The sequence below is a fragment of the Chaetodon trifascialis genome, chromosome 10, assembly GCF_039877785.1.
Source record: "Chaetodon trifascialis isolate fChaTrf1 chromosome 10, fChaTrf1.hap1, whole genome shotgun sequence".
NCBI lineage: Eukaryota > Metazoa > Chordata > Actinopteri > Chaetodontiformes > Chaetodontidae > Chaetodon > Chaetodon trifascialis.
In genome coordinates, this window is record NC_092065.1 from 23,808,819 (window position 1) to 23,828,779 (window position 19,961).

Genomic DNA, 19,961 nt, shown 5'->3' on the forward strand with positions numbered 1-19,961 from the left:
AACAGGGTCAGAAGTTTTCAGTGTCTTAAAACAGTAATTAGGTGCCCATATGAACACTGAACATTGAAGTTTTTTCTTGCTGGAACAATTCCTCCTGTTCAGATTGTCCATTGAGAGGTCCCTTTCTCATGCCCATTCAGTGTACAGTAAGTGAGTGAGTGACCAATCAAAAATACATTTCCGAAGTTTATGAGACATTAATGAGTTTTTAGCTCATCATGTCCCAAAACATTTAATTTAGTATAATAAAGTGTAGTTTAATTAATAATTCTTTCAGATCTTTACATACAGTACCTATCTGTTCGGTTACCCACCTACCACCCTCTTTTTGTTGTGACCTTACTCTTGTTCCAGGTACAATTAGGAAGTTAATCAGCTCTTATTTTTAGGTTGTGAAATTGCCACCCATTTTAAATGATACCCCCCTCTTTGTTCTCCACACCTCACTTCCATCTACAGGGCCCAGTACGCCGTGTTGGTCCCTGCCCTGTGGAATACTGAGGTCCAAGACTGGGAGCTTAAATGCATGAACAGTCTGGTGTTGGATGAGAGCCACCATAGACCAAAAGCAGGTAACACACACACACACACACACACACACACACACACACACACACACACACACACACACACACACACACACACACACACACTGCACACACAAAGCAGTTGCTCTCAAGCAGAAGGTAATAATGCAAAAGGACACTGGAGACCACTCGGCACACAGTTGCTCAAACTCTGGTACCTCATTCAGCCCACATCACTTAACCTTCAGTGGCACACATGCTGATCTTATTACACACATACACACACCGTTTTGTTCTCCAGTCTTGGTGTCAGTCCATCGTAGTTGGACCTTGGGGAAGATATCGCCAGCTTTTTCCTGAGACCACTCTTACAAAAGGAGGAAATAGTCCCCCCTTGCTCACCTCCTTCCCACTAAACAGTGTCAAACATGTTTAGTTTGTTCCTTTTCACCCTGGCACAACAACAGTAGATGGACCTTAAAGAAACTGGCTAACCTACCCACACTGTGTGTGTGTGTGTGTGTGTGTGTGTGTGTGTGTGTGTGTGTGTGTGTGTGTGTGTGTGTGTGTGTGTGTGTGTGTGTGTGTGTGTGTGTGTGTGTGTGTGTGTGTGTGTGTGTGTGTGTGTGTGTGTGCCTACTGTTACTTGTCAGATCAAAGGAGCTTCTGTCTTTTGAAGGTTGTTCAGATATCAGCTCTACAAGATCTGAAAGCCCCTCACCACTGGAGTCTCATCTTCACAAAAGACAGACAGATTGGAATGCAAAGCTGATGAGCATGTATGTGTGTGTTCATGTCTGTAAGTTTGCACATAATACGCTTGTGTCTGTGCGAACATCCTGACAGACTCTGACAGAAAGGCTACAGGGATGAGTCACAGGTTGGTGGCTGCAGGGCTGAGTTTTTCAATGCAGCTGGGAAGGCAGAAAGAAGAGGGCCAGGAAAAAGAGAGTGTGTGTGAGAGAGAAAGAGTGAGAGCAAGAGAAAGAAAGAAAGAAAGAAAGAAAGAAAGAAAGAAAGAAAGAAAGAAAGAAAGAAAGAAAGAGTGAGTTGTGTAAGGGATAGAGTATTTGCGAAAGGGCAGAAGAATCTGAGAAAGCATGAGAGGTTTCCTTTCAGGGCAATTGGAAGCTACAAAAGCATGTTTTACGGAGGTGATAATCCATCATCCTGTGTTTGTGTATGTGTGCCCACCTGTGCGTGTGTGTGTGTCTGTGTGTGAGCCAGGATGAGTCATCCTTATTTTGCTGCCCTGTCAGACTGTCTAACCCTCAAGGCAGTAGGGGAAATGAGCTGATTCACTGGCTGCCTCTTCAACACGATCCAACATTACTATATTTTCTGTCTTACACACTTTCACCCACTCTCTCTGTTACATACACCCAGCACTGTCATGATGTCATTACAGATCTTGCGGCATGTTAACTGGAGCTATGTTCACTGTTGGAAAACATTTCTGTTTATGTGGCATGTAGAAATGCCCATAGATGGCTGCTTCTAATGACAGAGGGTGGTGTATGCTGTTACACTGCTGCTAATTTGTGAGATTTAGGCTCTGTAGGGAGATTTGGAAAAGGCACCTTTCACTTTTTCACTATTCATCAAGGACCTAATTCTTATAATTTTAATGCCTAACTTCCATTATGGGTGAGCAATATGAATAAAGTTTATATCACTGAAATATATAATTTTCTATCACAAGAATAGAAGTTCTAATTCATGAAAAGCATCCTAAAATATCACAGTACAGAAGCATGGGTTCAATTAAGTAAGCTTCATGGGAAAAGGGAGTACTACTGCATATAAGCTACATAAAGCCTTTTGTGGCATCTGAGAGAACTGCACAGATTGCTCAGTATCCTCAAGTGATGTCACTTGAGTCAGGGTATGCCGGAGTATAAGTATAAGTTTGAAAGTGATAAAAATCAGGGGTTATGGAGTTAAACAGAGATGAGATACTAGACCTCTGCTGAGGATATCAGCCTGGATTCACAGCAGTCACTGTGCAATGCATTCCTGACCCAGAGTCGCAACAAAAACCATGTTCAGATCTTCTCAAACCACAGCTGCCTCATTGATCCAACACATGTCTGACCACTCTCGCATTGCATGCTTTTCCCTGTGGTTTGACTGTTTAATCTACAACAGCTGATTCTGATAACTCATGTTGTAGAGAAGGATTTGGTTATTGAAATAGATATGTTGCTTTGTGAGAACTATTTTTCTCCATATGCACACTCAAATTTTTTTTTTTATTTATATTTTCTCTAAAAGACACGTTCTCTTTATACTGGATGGAAGCTATCATTGTGGTATAGGTGACTAAAAGGATTTCGAAGGTGTTGTGAATGATATTGTTGTAGAGTGTTTCAGCTGTGACAGTAGGGTCCCTGGGGCCCATCCAACATCAGACTGAGTCAGCAATAAAATATAGAGTTATGTAATATAAAGTGACTTTATGTTATGCTGAGTCAGGCTGAGAAGCTCTGAGAGCAGGTGGATGTGTCCTTCTGTCCTTCTGCGGGCTTCTTTGCTATTGTATTCCTCTTGTTTTCCCCTCCCCACCTCTCTTTCTCCTTTTCCTTACTCTAACACCTTTCTCTCCCCTCTCAGCCCTCCCCCTTCTACCTTATTCTCCTTTTTATTCAGCTCCCTTTTGCCCTTCTTTCACCCCTTCATCCTTTCTTATCCTCTATTGTTTCAAATCAAATCAAATCAATCTTTATTTATTCTCCCTTCATTCTTTCCATTCCCTCTCCCCCTCTCTCTCATGTCTCCTTTTTTCCGTGACTTCTCTGGTGTAGTAGCAGATGCCAGAGTCCTGTTCTCCTCAGCAGGCTCCCCTGATACCTACCTACTTCCTGTCCGCCTGCTGCTTGAGCTTTAGTGCAGTGACTCAGCATTCATTTAATTCAGTGCCCCCATACAACCTCCTACAGCCAGCGCTGCATTCATACTTGCATGGCTTTTAACGTCCTGATGATTTATGATAAAATCTCGTGCATATTCTTTATGTCCGGCCTGGTTTTGTAAGATTTTGTGCAATTTTCATTGGTATATTGAACCAACAGGATAACCAGGTGGGTAGTTAGGTGGTCCATCAACTAGAGGCTCCATACTTGCATATATACATACAGTGTAAAATGGAATCACCCCCTGGGACTAATTTGACTTATTTAATACTCATATGCTCCAAATCCTGTTAAAACCAAATTTTAGGAAATTGTCCCATTGCATGTTGTTTTTTTCTTGACGTAGGTTACGCGTTTGCTTCCTTACTCTGTGCCCATCTGTTCTCTAAATCTCTCAGTTTTATCCCCTTGTTCACACCATTTTTGACCTCACTGTCCATCTGTTATTTGGCTCTAGCGGAGTCACTGCAGTAGTTTATGTATATTAATGTGTGTGTGTGTGTGTGTGTGTGTGTGTGTGTGTGTGTGTGTGTGTGTGTGTGTGTGTGTGTGTGTTGCAGGACTGCATCAAAATCCATTCAATACTTCTTGAAAATAATGACAAAACTATTTCCTCTCTCTCTCGGCTTATGAATGGATCAGGCACAGAATACTTACAGTGCCTTGGTGTCTTGCATCTTTCATGATTTTGCTTCCGTGTCTGTTTTAGATAAGCACAACAACAACAAAGGTAGATATCATCAGAATGTATGTTACTCGCGCAAATCTTTGATAAAGACAAATGAGAACACGAGCTGAGAGAAGAGGGACTTCAAAATGGAGCACATGATCCATGTTGGAACAAGCAGGGTCAGGTTAATCAAGGGTCAAAATAAATTGGCCAAGGTCAGAGCTGGGCTGACCACACACACAAATGTTAAAAGAGAGGTGATGAAGGGTCAGAATGCGGCGTTTATGACCTACAGAAATGACAGAATTTGTCTAGCAGCTCTGCTGTTGACACCCTAAGGGTCGGTCTGAGGGGTCATGAACACACACAGGTCACAGGTGACTGAGACAAAAACAGAGTATCCGAAACGAGAAGTTCTTTTAAGTTCAACTGAGGTTGTCAGAGCTTTCTAAGAGGCTCTTGATAGATGGCCTCAATATCAAATGAGTGTATTTTGGACGATAGACCAGAGTGGTCAGTGAAGTAAAGGCTGGATGAAATAAACAACATTCTGTTGAGTTACAGCTCATATAAAATCTTTACATTGTGTCTATACAAACATTCATAGCCTACACAACAGTACTCTGATTCTGATTAGATTAATGAATTTTTTTACTAAACATGATTTGTTGCAATATATCTGACAGCCATGATTGCCTTTAATAATATTATGCTGATGATGTATTTCAGTATTATTCATGTAAGATAGACTTAAACAAAATAGTATCTGCACACTATGCAATGGTTTTTCCAAAGAAAGTATGCTACCAGTGATCGAAATCGTATATTTTGTTAGTATGTCCGGACTGAAGTAAAGGTTAAATGGAAGTAGTGGAAAAAAATATCTGGGTTATCTTTATTGTGGTGTCGTGGTCTGAGGCCAATGTTAGGGCTGGATTGCATCTGTTAGTCCCACAAGAATGTCACCTTTCTAACCTGGATAAGGCGTCTTAGCCGTGGGCACTTAGCCTACCTACGACCCCTTAGTTGGGCCTGCTTTCTAGTAAGCTTTGCTGTAACACCCCCCCCCCAATCTCCATTTGTTTCTCATGGTTGAAGTGGAATGCCACCTGCTTGTTCAGCCTTAGGCTAACCTACTCCCCTCATTAGACACCTCTCTTGTGAGTGGGATTTAACGGATTCCATTTCTATCACATATGTAATACCATAGAAGGGTCTCCACCTCACTCTGTGTACGCTGGACTTACCTTGATCAGACTTCCAACAGAAACAGGGTCAGGGTGCTTGTTTATATAGGTCTGTGATGGTAAATGAGCTTTTTCACCAACTGTTCAACCCCAACCAACCGCTCAACTCCTAGAGGACAGGAGGGTCATGACTTGCACTGTTTGTGTATTTTCCACCAGCAATGACCCAGATATTGAAGTGTCGACCAATCATTGGCCAGGCCAATTATCAGATCTGATATTCAGCATTTTTTCTATTATCAGAATCTGTGTTTTGTAAATCTGACTGCTGATAAAGTAAGCTAAAAATGCTCCACTTTAGCTCTGATGCAGCCGCCTCTGTCTGTCGTCACCACTCTGATCTCACTCTGAACACAGAAGGCTGCTGTGCTACAGATAAGCACAGAGGAACACATTTGCAGATTGGAGTGGAGCAATGTTTCCAAGACAGCAGATATTTCTGACCTTAGAAACATCACAATCCTCTCCGCTGAAGTTGCTAAAACACCACAATCCTATGATCTATTTCTGTAATGACAAGCATGCCCGATTTCCAAGTTACACCACTAAAATGGTCAAATAACGCGTTTTGTTGGAGTGATAGCCTATACTAAAAGAGATAATTGAGTTAATTTGCATAGTGATGGCTAGCGTTGTGTCTTTGAGCTACTTGGGTACCAGTGCTAGTGGAACTTATTTTAACTGCGTTTAACTTATTTTTGCGAGCATGACATTACTTGCCCATATGAGTTGGTGTTTTTATGTTAGCTTGTTAACAGGTAGCCAGTGGTCTACTAATGCGAGCTAATGTTAAGTCTCAAAGAGCTAACTTGAATGTGCAAATGAACATCAACAAGTTCATTTGTTGATCCATAATTTTGCCAGATGACAAGCAAAAGAATGATAGTATGTAAAGTTATTTCTTGCACGTTACTTACCAGAGCCGGTAATACTCAACTCGTGACAGTGTTACCAGCACTGTTACTGGAGTGTATCCTGAAGCTGTCTCTGACTCTTCTTTTTCTCATAGACAGGTGCAGGATAGTGCTGATAGACTTTAGACGTAATGGAACTGCACCTAAGGCCCTGTTTACACAACAACGCTGGGCGGGTGAAAACGATAAAATATTTTATGGGATGTACCTTTCATTTAGACGGCGATGGCCTTTTTGGTGCTTAAAAACACAAAAAAGTGAAAACGGCCTCCAGAGTGGAAATCTTAAAAACGCTCCACTGTCACGTTCCCATCTAAAGTCTGATGGGGTGCACTTTTTGTTTGAAGATAATGGTGAAAAATTCTTTTAAATTAAACATACATATGCTTAAAGGCATTTCAAAGAACTTTTGCGTTGGAGTTTGTGTTGGTCTAAATTTTGACACAGCATTTTAATTTTTACTGCAAATGTACTGTACATTGTTTTCAAGTATCTGTTTTCAGTCTCCTTGATCATTAATAATCTATATCAGTCCTGAAAAAACATCGACCCGAGTACCATTTTCTTTCAACTCCAAGTTGCTGAAAGTGGGTCAATGTCCTCAAAGCTTGTCTGGCTGCTCATGTGGACTGAGTAGTAGTAGCTGTTGTCAACTGACACTTTCACTGTCAAATCAAACTTTAATGTCATATAAAACTGTAAGACTGAGTTATGTGTTGTCAGCTTTTCATTGTTATTTAATATCAGGTAAGCAGTTACTAATTTTTATGGGAATTTATTGCATAATATATTTTGTAATACGAATTTACTGACTGTTGATTAATCTGACGGTCATTTTTGCAAGTAATCATTTAGTCTTTAAGAAAAACATTGTAAAAATGTATCACTTGATAGACTCACATGAAAGAAATGCAGCAAATCCTCACTCTGGAGAAGCTGGAAACAGATAATGTTTTGCATTTTACTTGAAATATGACCCAAACAATCGTCTATCAAACTAGTTACATTTCAACCAATCATCTCAGCACTAATTACTCTTTCTCAAGCAAGCATCATTTGTTTGTGATACTGCAGAATCTATTTTGTAATGCACCTTTTTCATGTAATTTGATGGTCGGTTTTATATGTGCTGCAGTTACATTAGCTTTTTGTGCAACGAATTTCTTCGGCTAAAGCAAGCGAACAACAGTTTGCCATCTTCTCGCCTCATTTAATTAGAACTAGGCAGCTGGTGAGGGATTCTGTGCTTGTTTGCATACAGTCCCTCCCTCATTAGATAAAATTAGGAGAAGAATGAATTATTTGTGATGTTTGTATACATACTGTCGATGATGGGATTAGAATGTGGAAGTAGAAGAGGAGATGAGAGGGTAAGACGAGTCTTTTTGAAGGAAAAGAAAGGAAAGCGATGTTGGTAGGGATACCAAGGGCCTGAATCCTTGCCTCCAGTGTTGGACCCTGAGGGTTTTCCTGTGTGCATGTTCACACACTCCAGCTCGCCTTGCAAGTTTCACAGCACTACCAATATCACTGTGGAGGCCCTGTGGCTGTCCTACAGCGTGTGTGTATTGCTGTATAGCTGGAGAAGGTGTGTGTGTGTGTGTGTGTGTGTGTGTGTGTGTGTGTGTGTGTGTGTGTGTGTGTGTGTGTGTGTGTGTGTGTGTGTGTGTGTGTGTGTGTGTGTGTGTGTGTGTGTGAGATGAGAGAGAGGGTAACATGGTTTTGTGTTCATGCGTGTGAATAATGCAGCTTTGTTTGTATTCTGAAGTAGAGCTCAGCTCTCAAACTCAAGCATCGGAGCTGAGATTTGAATAATTAATAGATTTTCTTAATTATGTTTACTTCTTGTAAAATCTGGGGCATAATTTCTTAAAAGAGGTTATGATCATTTGCATGCACTCAAATTTGGGTTGTCCTTCTCTTACCAAACAAGGCAAGAAGAGCATGTTTGCTGCACCTTTGATGTCAAATACTGAAGAAATAAAAATGATAAGAAAGAAGGCATTTTGTTAAATGTTTTAGAAAGTGTGACCGAGAAGAGGACTGACAATGCCCAGCACTCATCTCTTCTTCACTTTGTCTTCGTCAGATGGGCACAGTGTTTGAGAATTTTTTTGCGGGGGATTTAAGTGAAATAAAAACAAAAGAAGGAATTGAAAATCAAAAAGAAGAAAATAATGGAGAAGAAGAAGGTGGACAAGTTCCACGATAGGTGATTTATTGACCCTAGAAATTCAGAAGAGATTAATTACAGTCTGTCAAGCTCTGATAGGCAAATGCACACAGTCTGTAGGATTTCACACACACACACACACACACACACACACACACACACACACACACACACACACACACACACTGACCCACAGAGAAACTGGAGGACTGTTCTGACAGATGATCACAGAGGCAAAGAACTTAACTTCATTGAACTGTGTTTAGCCATCACCATAAAATGACACAATAAACTATTAAACTTATGGAGCTTAAATTAGAGGCCCCAGACTCTGTTTGGATTGCTCATCATTCTAGTTTGGACAGCTGTAATTACAAGTTAGAAAGGAAAAGATCTGGATTTTTTACTTCCTTTCTTGTCCTCCAACTCTTCACCCCTCCTCCTCCTCCTCTGTTCACCCCTCAGTCTTCCTCCTCCTCTCCTCTTTTCTGCATTCAATCCGTGGCCATGCTAACCTCCACCCTACCCTTCTTCTTCTCTTATATGTTACTTTTTGCTCAGTGTCCAGCTTCATGTACCCCAGCCTCTCGAGTCCTTGTTGGACCTTTAACCTCGGGGTATGAACTTTGACCTTGCAGTAGGCCTTAAGACACATTAAGAGGCAGATTCTGAATGACAGGGTGTGGCAGGGGTCAGAACTCACAGGTCAGTGGGGATCAGGGGCGAATGGGGCCCACTCCCTTCTATTATGCCTTTCTCCTCTGTGTCCTCTCTTTCTCCCACATCCCTCTCTTCATCCCCATCTATCTGCTTTACTTGCTTCCTCTAATGCACCAGGCAGTTCCTTTCACCTGAGACACATTTATCTCCGTCATAGATTGTTGTTTTGTTTTTTGCATTTCTCTCTCCTTTCCTGACTTCCTTTGCATTTCATTAAAAAACTCAAGCAAGTTTTGTTGATTGATTTCAGTCCTGAAGTGCAGATTAAGATGATACATTGCAGATTTCTGAACTAAATACTCCATCTGTTGGCCTTGTTCCATCATGCTATGAGCCACAACGGTGTGATTTCATGCTTGGCACGGTGGGAGTAGTTTTCCACAGTGAAAGGAGTCAGTTACCTTGCTGAGGTTTACGAGTCCTTCATCCTGTCATATGCAGCTCTTCATCTTCACTGAGGCTGCTCCTCCATCTCATTGCATTATTACCTTCAATTATTAATTTAAGACTGATTTGCCTACAAAAAATGTAGAAAACTGCTGTCTGATGCATTTGTAGTACACTGTCGCTGCTTACCTCAGTGCCAAAAACACTTCATTTCCTTTACTGTTTGACTTTAAGCACCTTGTGTTTCGCAAGTTGAATGCTTTTAATGTGAAGTATCACCAGGAGGATGCTGATGTTTGGTTTGCATTAGCAGTAACCTAAGTAACAGTAAATAATGAGGCTGATTTCAATGAGACAAAATAACAAACTATTGCCAGAATACATGCTGCATTGTCTCCTGTGAATTCCTGGACATTTGAAGTCAATGTGAATATGGAAATGATGGACTCTGCCTCTAGCAGTGAAGACTGTTGTATATAGAGGTCATTACCGAATGTAAACACATTGACTGGCAGGATCAATGGTTGCCTATTCATGTGTAAACATCTTCCCTGAAAATGGGGTTTAATTATATGAACATCTTGGAATTCTGACTGTATATTGCCAACATTGACAACATAAATGTGATTTTCAATGCAGTTTTGTGTGGCCGATGAGATTTCTGCTCGTTTCTGAACCTCAGCCCCCGCTTCCTCTTTCCTCTTTCCTCATCTATTGCTTTGCCTTTGTCTCTTCTTTGCTGTTATTTTTTTCTCCTGCCTTCTTCCCACACTCCCTCCCTGCTCCTTCTATTCTCCTAACCATGCCCTCTCATGGCCTCCACACTCTTAAGCCATTGATTTACCAACACAATAACGAAGACTTTCAATTTCTTTGAGCTTTGTGTGTGTTTGTGCGACTGAATCTGTGCGATCGTGTTCTTATTAAAAGCTCAGTGTTTTTCTCTTGATCGTCATCAGACACATTTTGACTGCTGTGTGTATTCCCAACCAGCGATTAAAACACACTTCTCAGGGAGCTTTTCCTGTCTTTCAGTTTCATGCTCACATGCAAAGCAGCAAACACGAAAACAAACAGCAGGAATAATTAAGCTATTGCCTGCTGTCTGATTAATGAGGACATACAGTCTGCGAGATGAGATGTTGATCTCCTTGGGTACCCAGCTGTTAAAACAAAACCAGACTACAGAGGCAAATATGAGCGTGGGTGTTAGTGTTTGACCGTAATAGTGTTTATGTGATTTGCTCTCAAAGACTGCCTGAGGACATGGGTATTTGCTAGCAGTCTAAACAAAATGGTTTTGAACTCTTTAACATAATGAGTGATGAGTGCTTTTGTGGGATGATGCTCATGAGGTTAGGTTAGATACTGTAAACACCTGTTGCATTTAAGGGATTAAAAGCTAAACTCAGGAAACGGCTCGAGAGCTTGCTTTGACTTATGGACCTCCCCATTTATAGTGAGCCGTTGAAAAATATCAAGTACTGATGAGGTTAAGAATCACATTTCATCATATTTGATTTTAAGCGCACATTTTATTACCCAGTTGCTCTAACTCAGTCATTAATATTAATATACAAGTTCTATTTTTTCAGTGCTTATGTTTACATGGAACTGTGTTTTTGAAGTAATTCTTCAACTTTTATGTCTGAGGATGTTTCAAATTTTGTCTAAAAGCTGCTGGTAGACTGTTCCTTGTTAACACTGTACCTCTGAAGTCATTTTTCACAGTCAACCTTGCTTTTGTGTGTGTGTGTGTGTGTGTGTGTGTGTGTGTGTGTGTGTGTGTGTGTGTGTGTGTGTGTGTGTGTGTGTGTGTGTGTGTGTGTGTGTGTGTGTGTGTGTGTGTGTGTGTGTGTGTGTGTGTGTGTGTGTGTGTGTACACTTCTTGGCTCCATCCCTGGCTGTGCTGTGCTGTATTGTGTTGTAGGTTATGTTTCTTTAACCTCCTTATCTCCTTTCCTCCATCTGTTGGCCTCTCACGTTTCTCTAGCCTAATGCTACTTAATTGTACTGTACACATAGACCTATGAACCCGTGGACACACAAACACACTCCGAAAAGAATGAAAAACCTAAAGACATGATGTGTTTGTATGAAATACAGTTCAAGCTCAGACTGTTTAATCCAAGCTGGAATCATTGTCAGATGTTGAATGGTTTAAATCAGGATCCTGTCATTGCGCCAATGACATTTGTTAGAGTAAGTGAGGCAGAAGAGGTTTCTACTGTGACTTCTTTTTTAAGTTGGCTGTTTTTCTTTGTAAGTGGACTACAGTGTCTCCGTGGAAATCCCCTTTCTTTCGCTCATAATCTTTTGCCTTTCTTGTCTTAATCCTCCCTACTGGTTTCTCATGTTTGCTCTCTCTGTTGGCCTTTCTGTATTTATCAGCAGAGATATAATAAATCAGTAGTTGTCCAGTGTAATCTGATTTGCCACTGTGCAGTCTAAGGCAGCCTAAGAAATACGCAAGACCTAACATTAACATTTGAAATCTTTAATTCTCTGAGATCTGTGTCTTACATGTCCTACACATCCACTCCTCCGGCCTGCATCTGTTTGTGCCTGGATAACACTTGTTCAGCCCAACTGAATAAGAAATAAATACCTTTGTTCAGTGATTCAGTGTACCTGGCTCCCCTGTGTGGCTCAGGAGGTAGAGCGGTCATCCACTCATCAGAAGGTCGTGGTTCGTTCCCTGGCCTCAGCAGTCTAAATGTCAAAGTGTCTTCAGGCAAGACTGAACCCGATGCTGTGCCATTGCTGTGTGAGTGTGTGTGAATAGGTAACACTTGTAATGAGCAGCGTGAATGCAGGCTTGTGTTGTAAAAGCTCTCCAAGTAGTCATCAGACTGGAAAAGCACTATATAAATACTCTAAATTTAGAAATTTCTATACTCTAAATTGGATTTCCAGAAATAGAATACAAAAGTGAAATAATAAACAAACCTAGAATCACACTCAATCTGACTAATCTCAATCCAAATCTTTAAAGCCAATAGTGTGACAGCATTCATTGACCTATAACAGTAGTGTTTGGGGCCACATTGTAGACATATGTGCACTTACATACTTCTTTTTGAGTACCTGTGTGCTGAAGTGTGTGGGTAATGCCATTATCTCACAAAGAGCTGTCCTATTAATCTGTGTTTTAACTTTTGTCAAGTTGTCATCTTATCTCTAACTGCACAAGACATCTGGGTATTCCACCTTTTCCCCCTCTCATTTCTTTCTGTCTCACCTTTTCCTTGTCTGCCTTTACTATAATCCTTTCTTTTCCCCTGCTTCTCTACCCAGTAGTAAAGGTTAAACATTTCTTTGTGTTGTGCGACCAAACGGTGTGCAGAGGAATTATATGGCTGAGTCACATCCACTCGGCTAAAATAACAAATAACTTGACTTGACTTTCGTTGTCATCTGTTGCTCTGCGATAAGGAGCCAGCCAGGACATTATTGTCTCTAGTAGAGGTAAACTTCAGCAATAAGCTGATGAAGCCTCAGGCCTGTTTCCACTCTGGTGGTGACAGAATCTGCCATCAGTGTGGTTACTCAGATCTTTCCATTGACTCTACATATTGGTTTGTGTTGCCTGAAACAAACTTCACACACAACATCGACACATTATCACTTAAAAAAGTAGCTGTGGTGAAAGTGTTAAACGGTTGCCTATTTACATTTCCAGCAGACACAAAGTAGCATAAGTATTCATTTCTGGCCACCTGATGAATATTAGTCCAGTACTCATTGTCCTCTCAGCTCAGTATGGGTCTTCACTGAGTCCTGAAGAAAGTATGTGTCTTTAGCTGCTTAATGCTCCACTGTTTTCACCAGAGAGTCGGTCACTGTGCTGTCCGCAGCTGGGCAGGTCCCAGTTTTGCCAAACACCGCTCCCTGTTGATGAGACACAACATTGATGAGAGCTGTCAGAGTGAAACAGACACAAAGGTTGTGCAATGACTAACATTTTGAGCAGAGGTAACACAAATTGCTTTCTGTGAATGTTAAATGTCATTTGGACATTGAGAGTGATGAATAGTAGACAGAAGCACAGCCCAGTTGATTCTCAGCACTGTTTCAAATGAATTGTCAATCAGATTTATCAAATGACACTTTATCATGCTTATTATTATTTTCCATTCCCATACTTTTCCTCACTTCCACTGTTAATGTGTAAACATCTTCCCTTGAGACCACTTTCCTTAAATGATAAATGGAAATTTTTTGTGGTGATTGATGAATATAAGATTAACAAAATAATGACACTTGGCTCTGTCTTCACCATATCACATCTATTTTAATGAAATCAGCTGTAAATAAATCACTTGATTGACTTGATGTAATCACTCCATTTTTCATTTCACATCCATTTTTATTTCACATGCGTTTTTATGACTTTTATGAATTTAGGAATGAATTTGTGTTACTTCCACCGTTCGTGTATTAGTTCTTCCTAGTCACCACACTGGCGATAGACAAGTTTTTTGCTTCAGCATATCATTATGAAGTAAATGTTGATTGCACAATGTAACAGCTATAGCATAATGACGCCATGACACCTTTGTAGTTTAGTCTGCCACCGGGTACGATCTCGTGGGAAAATGAAGGCTGACTGATGATCTAGTCACCTGGCACCATTTCTACCTTCTTTCATGTCTGCATTATTGACTAATTGAATGAATGAACTCATGTTTTTATTCTAATGTTTTTACTACACCACCTCCACCCTGAACCCAACCCAAAGTATGTTATTACTCCATATGAAATTATGGCAATTACACTTCACCTCTTCAGTGGACATGCTTCTTTCGTCTCTCTTGTTTCCAAAGTGTTTTTTATCATTTCTTCACTGAAATTTGGAAACAGATGCAGTGTTTCCTGTATCTTTGGTCGTTGCTGGGCTCTGTGGAAAATGGAAAGTGGTCCAGTTGTCTTGGCGACACCGGCGCCAACAACAATAATGCGACTTGGAAATGTTAGGCAGTGTTGAAAAGTTGTCTGTTTCCACATTACATACACAAATTGAGCCAGTTAGAACAAACTATAAATGATCACCTCAGCTGATTCAGCTGTTTGCCACTACTATTCCAACACATGAACACTTTTTACATGCCAGCATGCTGCTCTGATTAATTAGCAAACATGTGATGCAATTGATCAATCACTTTGTGAGCTGAGTCAGACAGATGTTGACTACATAAAAGGTAATGGTTACTAGAAGAAGGTAAACAAAGACCTCCAGGGATGCCAATTGCCTTGTCTTCCTTAATCAGTTGGTGGAGATGTTAATAACCAATAGGTGGTCAATTGTTAAAAAGTGATGCAACACAAAGTGCATGTTTTTCCATAATAAAAGCACAGCAGGCCCATGATTGGCACAAAATCCAAGTAAATTTGGTATTTGAGCAATAAAATGAATAGTTATCAATAATAATCTAAATGATGCCTTTGCTTAACTGACTGTATCTTTACATTCACAGCAGTTTCTCCAACTAGCATCGTTGGCTAAGGTGTCATCTTTTCTGATTCCACACCATGTAACGCAAGCCCAGCATGATAGACTCTTCTCTGAATAACACATCGAACGCTCAACATGGACGTCAATCCAAACTGAACTTTGCCCTTTAGTCATTATGTTATGCAGGTTTTCCAATCTTAAGAACTGCTGACTAACATCTCTTCTTCTCACCTCAGACCTTATGTCTTATGTCTCTTGTATTCTAAGAATCAATTTTCTATCTACATAAACCGTCCAGCAGTTTCGTTGGGAGGGCAGAGAGGCCACCATTTTCAGATGTCACATTTAAGTTAGAAAGAGATGTGGTGCAAATTAAACATATGTCTTATTTGATTTTTTTTCCTGTTAACTAGGTGTTAGAGTGGAAACTTTCAATTTGCATTCTTCCCTTAAAACATTTTCTGCCCATTACCTTGTCTAGTTTTCCCTCTCTGTGAATGATTAGCACTTCAAAGCTGCCATTGAACAGTGTCAGTGAGCTCCCAGGCCACAGGATCTGCTGAGCCCAGCCTTACATTAGAGCTTATTCAATCCCAGCTACAGGTGTGCTGCCCCGCCAACTCCCGGAGGACACCAGACACTTCAAACACACCAAAACACAACCTTCAGAATGTTGCGTGTCATCAGCATTAATTCCTGGACACTGAGGAATCAGCAGAGTACTCTGTCATCCGAAACTGACTTTGAGAGAGAGAGAGAGTGGGCAGTAAAACACACACTGTCATTCATACCTTCTCATTATATCCCTGAGTCATAGAGAAACCCAGGAGCTGAGCTTACCCACACTCGCATTCTCAACTGTTTATGTGTGTGTGTGTGTTGTGATGTGACCATATGTTTTAATTTAATAGTTACACATCACTGTGTGTGTTTGTGTTACATCATTTCTTTTCATATATTTGTCTGTTAGGTTGTGAGTGTAATGGGTATGCATGCTGTACCTGACACACTCGACCCTGACCTCTTTTCTGTGTGTATTTCTGTGCGTGTGTGTGTGTGTGTACACAATGTACACTGTTACTAACTAAATACTAACAGTTGCAAGTAATTCGACCTTAATCTTAAATATTGGATGATGGAAATGTTTTACAGATGTTTTTATTAGAAACCAAAGTTGTGACATATTTCAATTTTGGCCAAATGGTGGTACTAAACTAAAAGTCAGGGTATCCCAAAGCTATAACAATCCATCTATCCAACTGTAGTGGAGACTTCACTCTTAACCAAAAATGTCAATCCATCAGTGGCACCACAGGAAGAGTCATCGTGGAGCCATGATTAGCACTTTTTTTTCAGTGGATCACTAAAAACTTTGCAGTAGTGGGAGGGTGAGGGGTGATCAACAAAGTCATTCGGATTTGTCCTCTGTGGACCATGAATGTCAATAAAACATTTCACGGCAATCCATGGAGATATCTCATTCTGAACCAAAGTGGTGGACCGACCGGCCTGCTGACCAGCATTGCCGTTCCTAGAGCCCAGCCACTTCGCTAAAAATGATGATACTCCATGTGATGTTTTATTGTCAATGGCTTTGCCAACATGTCGTCTGCCCGTCATCACTGTATGAGAATATATGCGTGTGTCTTTTGGAATCTATCATTATAGCATAAGTCTAAACCTTTATTTTGGCATCAGCTGTTTAAAGAGAGCAGCTGAGGCTCTTCTTTGGTAAACTTATTTGTCTGATAGCTATCAGAGGCAAGCCTGTGATTCTGGTAATAATTCCAAAGAAGGCACTAAGACTTGTTATTTTTAGCTATTTGGCCTGTGATATCAATTTAAGAGGCTGTAATTTAAAAAAAATGTTTTGCCCTTGAATAAAGCTGTGGTACTCAGACATTTCGGACCAGTGGTACACTTAGTGTGACAGAACAACTTGTGCTACAAAAAGCTATTGTTTGTTTTGAGCAGCAGTTAAAGGCCAGGCTGGTTATGTTACAATGCTTGCAGTTAAGGCTGAACAGGATCCAGGAGTTATTCATCTGGAGCGTTTGCTTTGATCTTCGGCCAATTTCTGTTGCATTGCAATGAGCCGAACAACTTGTGTTGTTAAAACTGTGATTTTTCAAATTAAAGCAGTAGATTTAGTATTCAGTTTGGCAAAAACTGTCAGTTTCAAATCTAAGCCCAATTATTTTTACCCTGAAGCAAGTAAAGTGGAGGTAAAACACAAGGCCTACAGTATCCTTCCAGTGGAAGCTGTACACAACCTATAGTAGCTTTCTCTGTCTCCGTCTTCACCCTGCAACTATTCTCCAGCTCTTATCTGCACAGCTTTGGTGGTCTGAAAGCTACATTCCCACTCGACGTAAATGCAGCTGTCCTTAAAATCCTTTTGCAACACGGGGTTTTGCTCTGTTTCAGTTTTTTTCCTCACTTGTGTCTACTGTACATCCACTCTGGACCAGAACCCTTCTGTTGATTCTCTGCAGAGGCAATTCAGGCATAAATTAAGCCAGATATCTTGTGTTATGCTAAAGCTGCCGGTGTACTCTGCCAAAAGTGCTTGTCAGGCAGTTGAACAGCTTTGGGAAAACCCCTCCACCCCAAACTTTTCTGACATTGTGTTCGGCAGGACTGTGTCCAACCATTTCAGTGACTTTCCTAAGCCATCAAAGCAGAAGCTTCAGTCCTCCATCTGTGTCTGCACATAATGTGTTCAGGCACATTATGCGTAGGTCACTGTGTTTTAGCAGCACACTGAGTCCAGCATGCAGTCACTGTAGATATGTGTGAAAAACAGAAGAAAATGGATTTTAAGTATAAAACAACTTGTGTTATTGTGATGTTGGCAGGACAGTAGGGCTGTCAATAATTATTTTGAATTTCAATATATATTCAAATATATTATATACTCTAATGTGTGTAACAGTGAAAAGACGAACGAGGAAGGTCTTGGTGAGTTTTATTTTTCAAATTTCAGCAATGGCCACAGTAACTATTTCTAATCAGCGTTCAAGGCTTCCAACATGACACAAAAACGGAATTTTTGCACCATCACTAGTCATGATCACAACTGCCATTAGGGTACTTCTCTGTTAGCCTGTGTCTGTAGCGAGCTCACCTGGAGCACGTCACTGTGGGATTTATGTTCCATTTAAAGTTGTCATCACTGCAGTTTAATACTGTAGCTGACATGACACACAACTCCCCCGTCCTACTGCCAAACCTTTGATAAACTGGACTAAACTGCCATGAACCTGCAGATTTAAATGGGTGGCATGGGGATTCAGTGGATAGCACAGTGACCTCACAGCCAGAATGTGGTTCCAAATTCACTGGCTCCAGGGTGCATCCACCTCTGGCCTGTTGTGTTCTTGGAGAGGCTGCAGCCCCCTGTGACCCCACACAAATTTCATAGATGGACAGAATATTGTTATATGTAACAGAAAGTCGTTACTGGAGGTGTTCTGTGTGCTGTGCAGTGTTTCCCAAAAGCTCTTTTTTTCTGAAAGAGCTTTTGTACTGTGAGAAACTGGGTGATGGGTGGTAGCTTCAGAGGGAGTAGTTGAACCTGCACAGGGCTGAGTACCAGCTATAAATCTCTCTCGCTCTCTCTCTCTGTCACACAGGCGCACACACACACACACACACACACACACACACACACACACACACACACACACACACACACAGTCACACAGTCACACAGTCACTCAGACCTTCTCATTACAACTCTGAGTCATACAGAAACCTTGCAGGTGACCTCACCAGTGTTAATGCATCCGTAGTCTGTTTTTTGTGTACACGTTTGACTGTTTTGGCTGTCTGAAAACATATTTACAACTGTAATATCAAAGTCATATATGATGCTAAATTGCCCGTCATCCAAGGGAAGAGTGGAGTTGCGAAAGGAAGTTTCAGAGTGTGCAGAGCTAGCAGAGGTGGACATATTGTCAGACCTACAATGCTTGACTAATTTGCCCTCTTATTTCAAAATACCATATGTTCTTATCCGGTTAGTCTTTGGGTGGCTAATGGGAGACAGGCTGTGACACGTCAGTGTTTTGAGTTTGGCATTTGGCTGCAGACGTGAACCTTTCCTTCAACAATGTCTGACAGTGACTGAGGTAGATCAGAAGGAGAGGAGGGACAGACATAAGCAGAGGGAGAGAGCCATGGGCTATGGTGGGGGGGCTGTTTTACCATCAAAGATAACACTACTCAGGACTCTGCAAAGGCCGTCCATCAGCTGGGAGACCTTGGCCATTGCACTTTATCATTGGCGCTTCCTGTTTGGCAGAAGTCTTATCCTTGACGCTTGTGTTAAAATACTGATATACTGTTACAAATTAGAAGTGAACATCACCCCTGGCCTCCTGCATGACACTAACCCACACATTGACGTGCTCCTTCCCAGTGAGCAAAGGAAAATCAAATACTGGACCCAGCTTTTCTGAGACCGGCAATGCTACGTTTGTAAGTTCTGATCCCGTGATTTAGTAGTTAAGTCTGATGTTATTATCCTTTAGCTTCCAGAGTGGTCGCTAGTCATCATGGGATCAACACTAAAATTGTGTGGGCTTGACAAACAAATATGGGAAAGACTTTAACAAAAGAGGACAATTATTAAATATGGCCAAAAAGTAGCTGACAACTGTACAATATTTACTAGTGACAGCAAGTCTCCGTTTTATTGTACGTACTGCAGGACAGCAGAGGCTGCTGACCATTGTGTGTAAGAATGGGTGAACAGGGTCAATGACCGATCTGCCAACTGCCAAAAAACAGAAGAGTATGGCAATTTCCTCATCTTTAGAAAGTGTTCCCAGCCCAATTAACCAATTGATTAGAGTGTGAGATGCATTTATTGATTCTTCTGGGCCTCTTGGGGCAGCAGAACAAGCTGAAAAACACTGCATTAATATATGTGTTAAACTTGGAGCATCATTA

At 41.0% G+C, this 19,961-nt stretch overlaps 2 protein-coding genes across 2 annotated transcripts in view; both read left to right on the forward strand.

The window, feature by feature from the left end:
• LOC139337292 (protein C19orf12 homolog) overlaps positions 1 to 19,961 on the forward strand; it is a 344,772-nt gene that overhangs the window by 105,706 nt on the left and 219,105 nt on the right. The gene's annotated exons all lie outside the window — the stretch shown is intronic.
• The window catches only part of LOC139338007 (TBC1 domain family member 10B), a 60,951-nt gene that overhangs the window by 12,753 nt on the left and 28,237 nt on the right, over positions 1 to 19,961 (forward strand). The window contains exon 10 of the mRNA XM_070972885.1: positions 460 to 572. Within this exon, the coding sequence (XP_070828986.1) occupies positions 460 to 572 (113 nt within the window). The remainder of the gene's footprint in view (positions 1 to 459; positions 573 to 19,961) is intronic.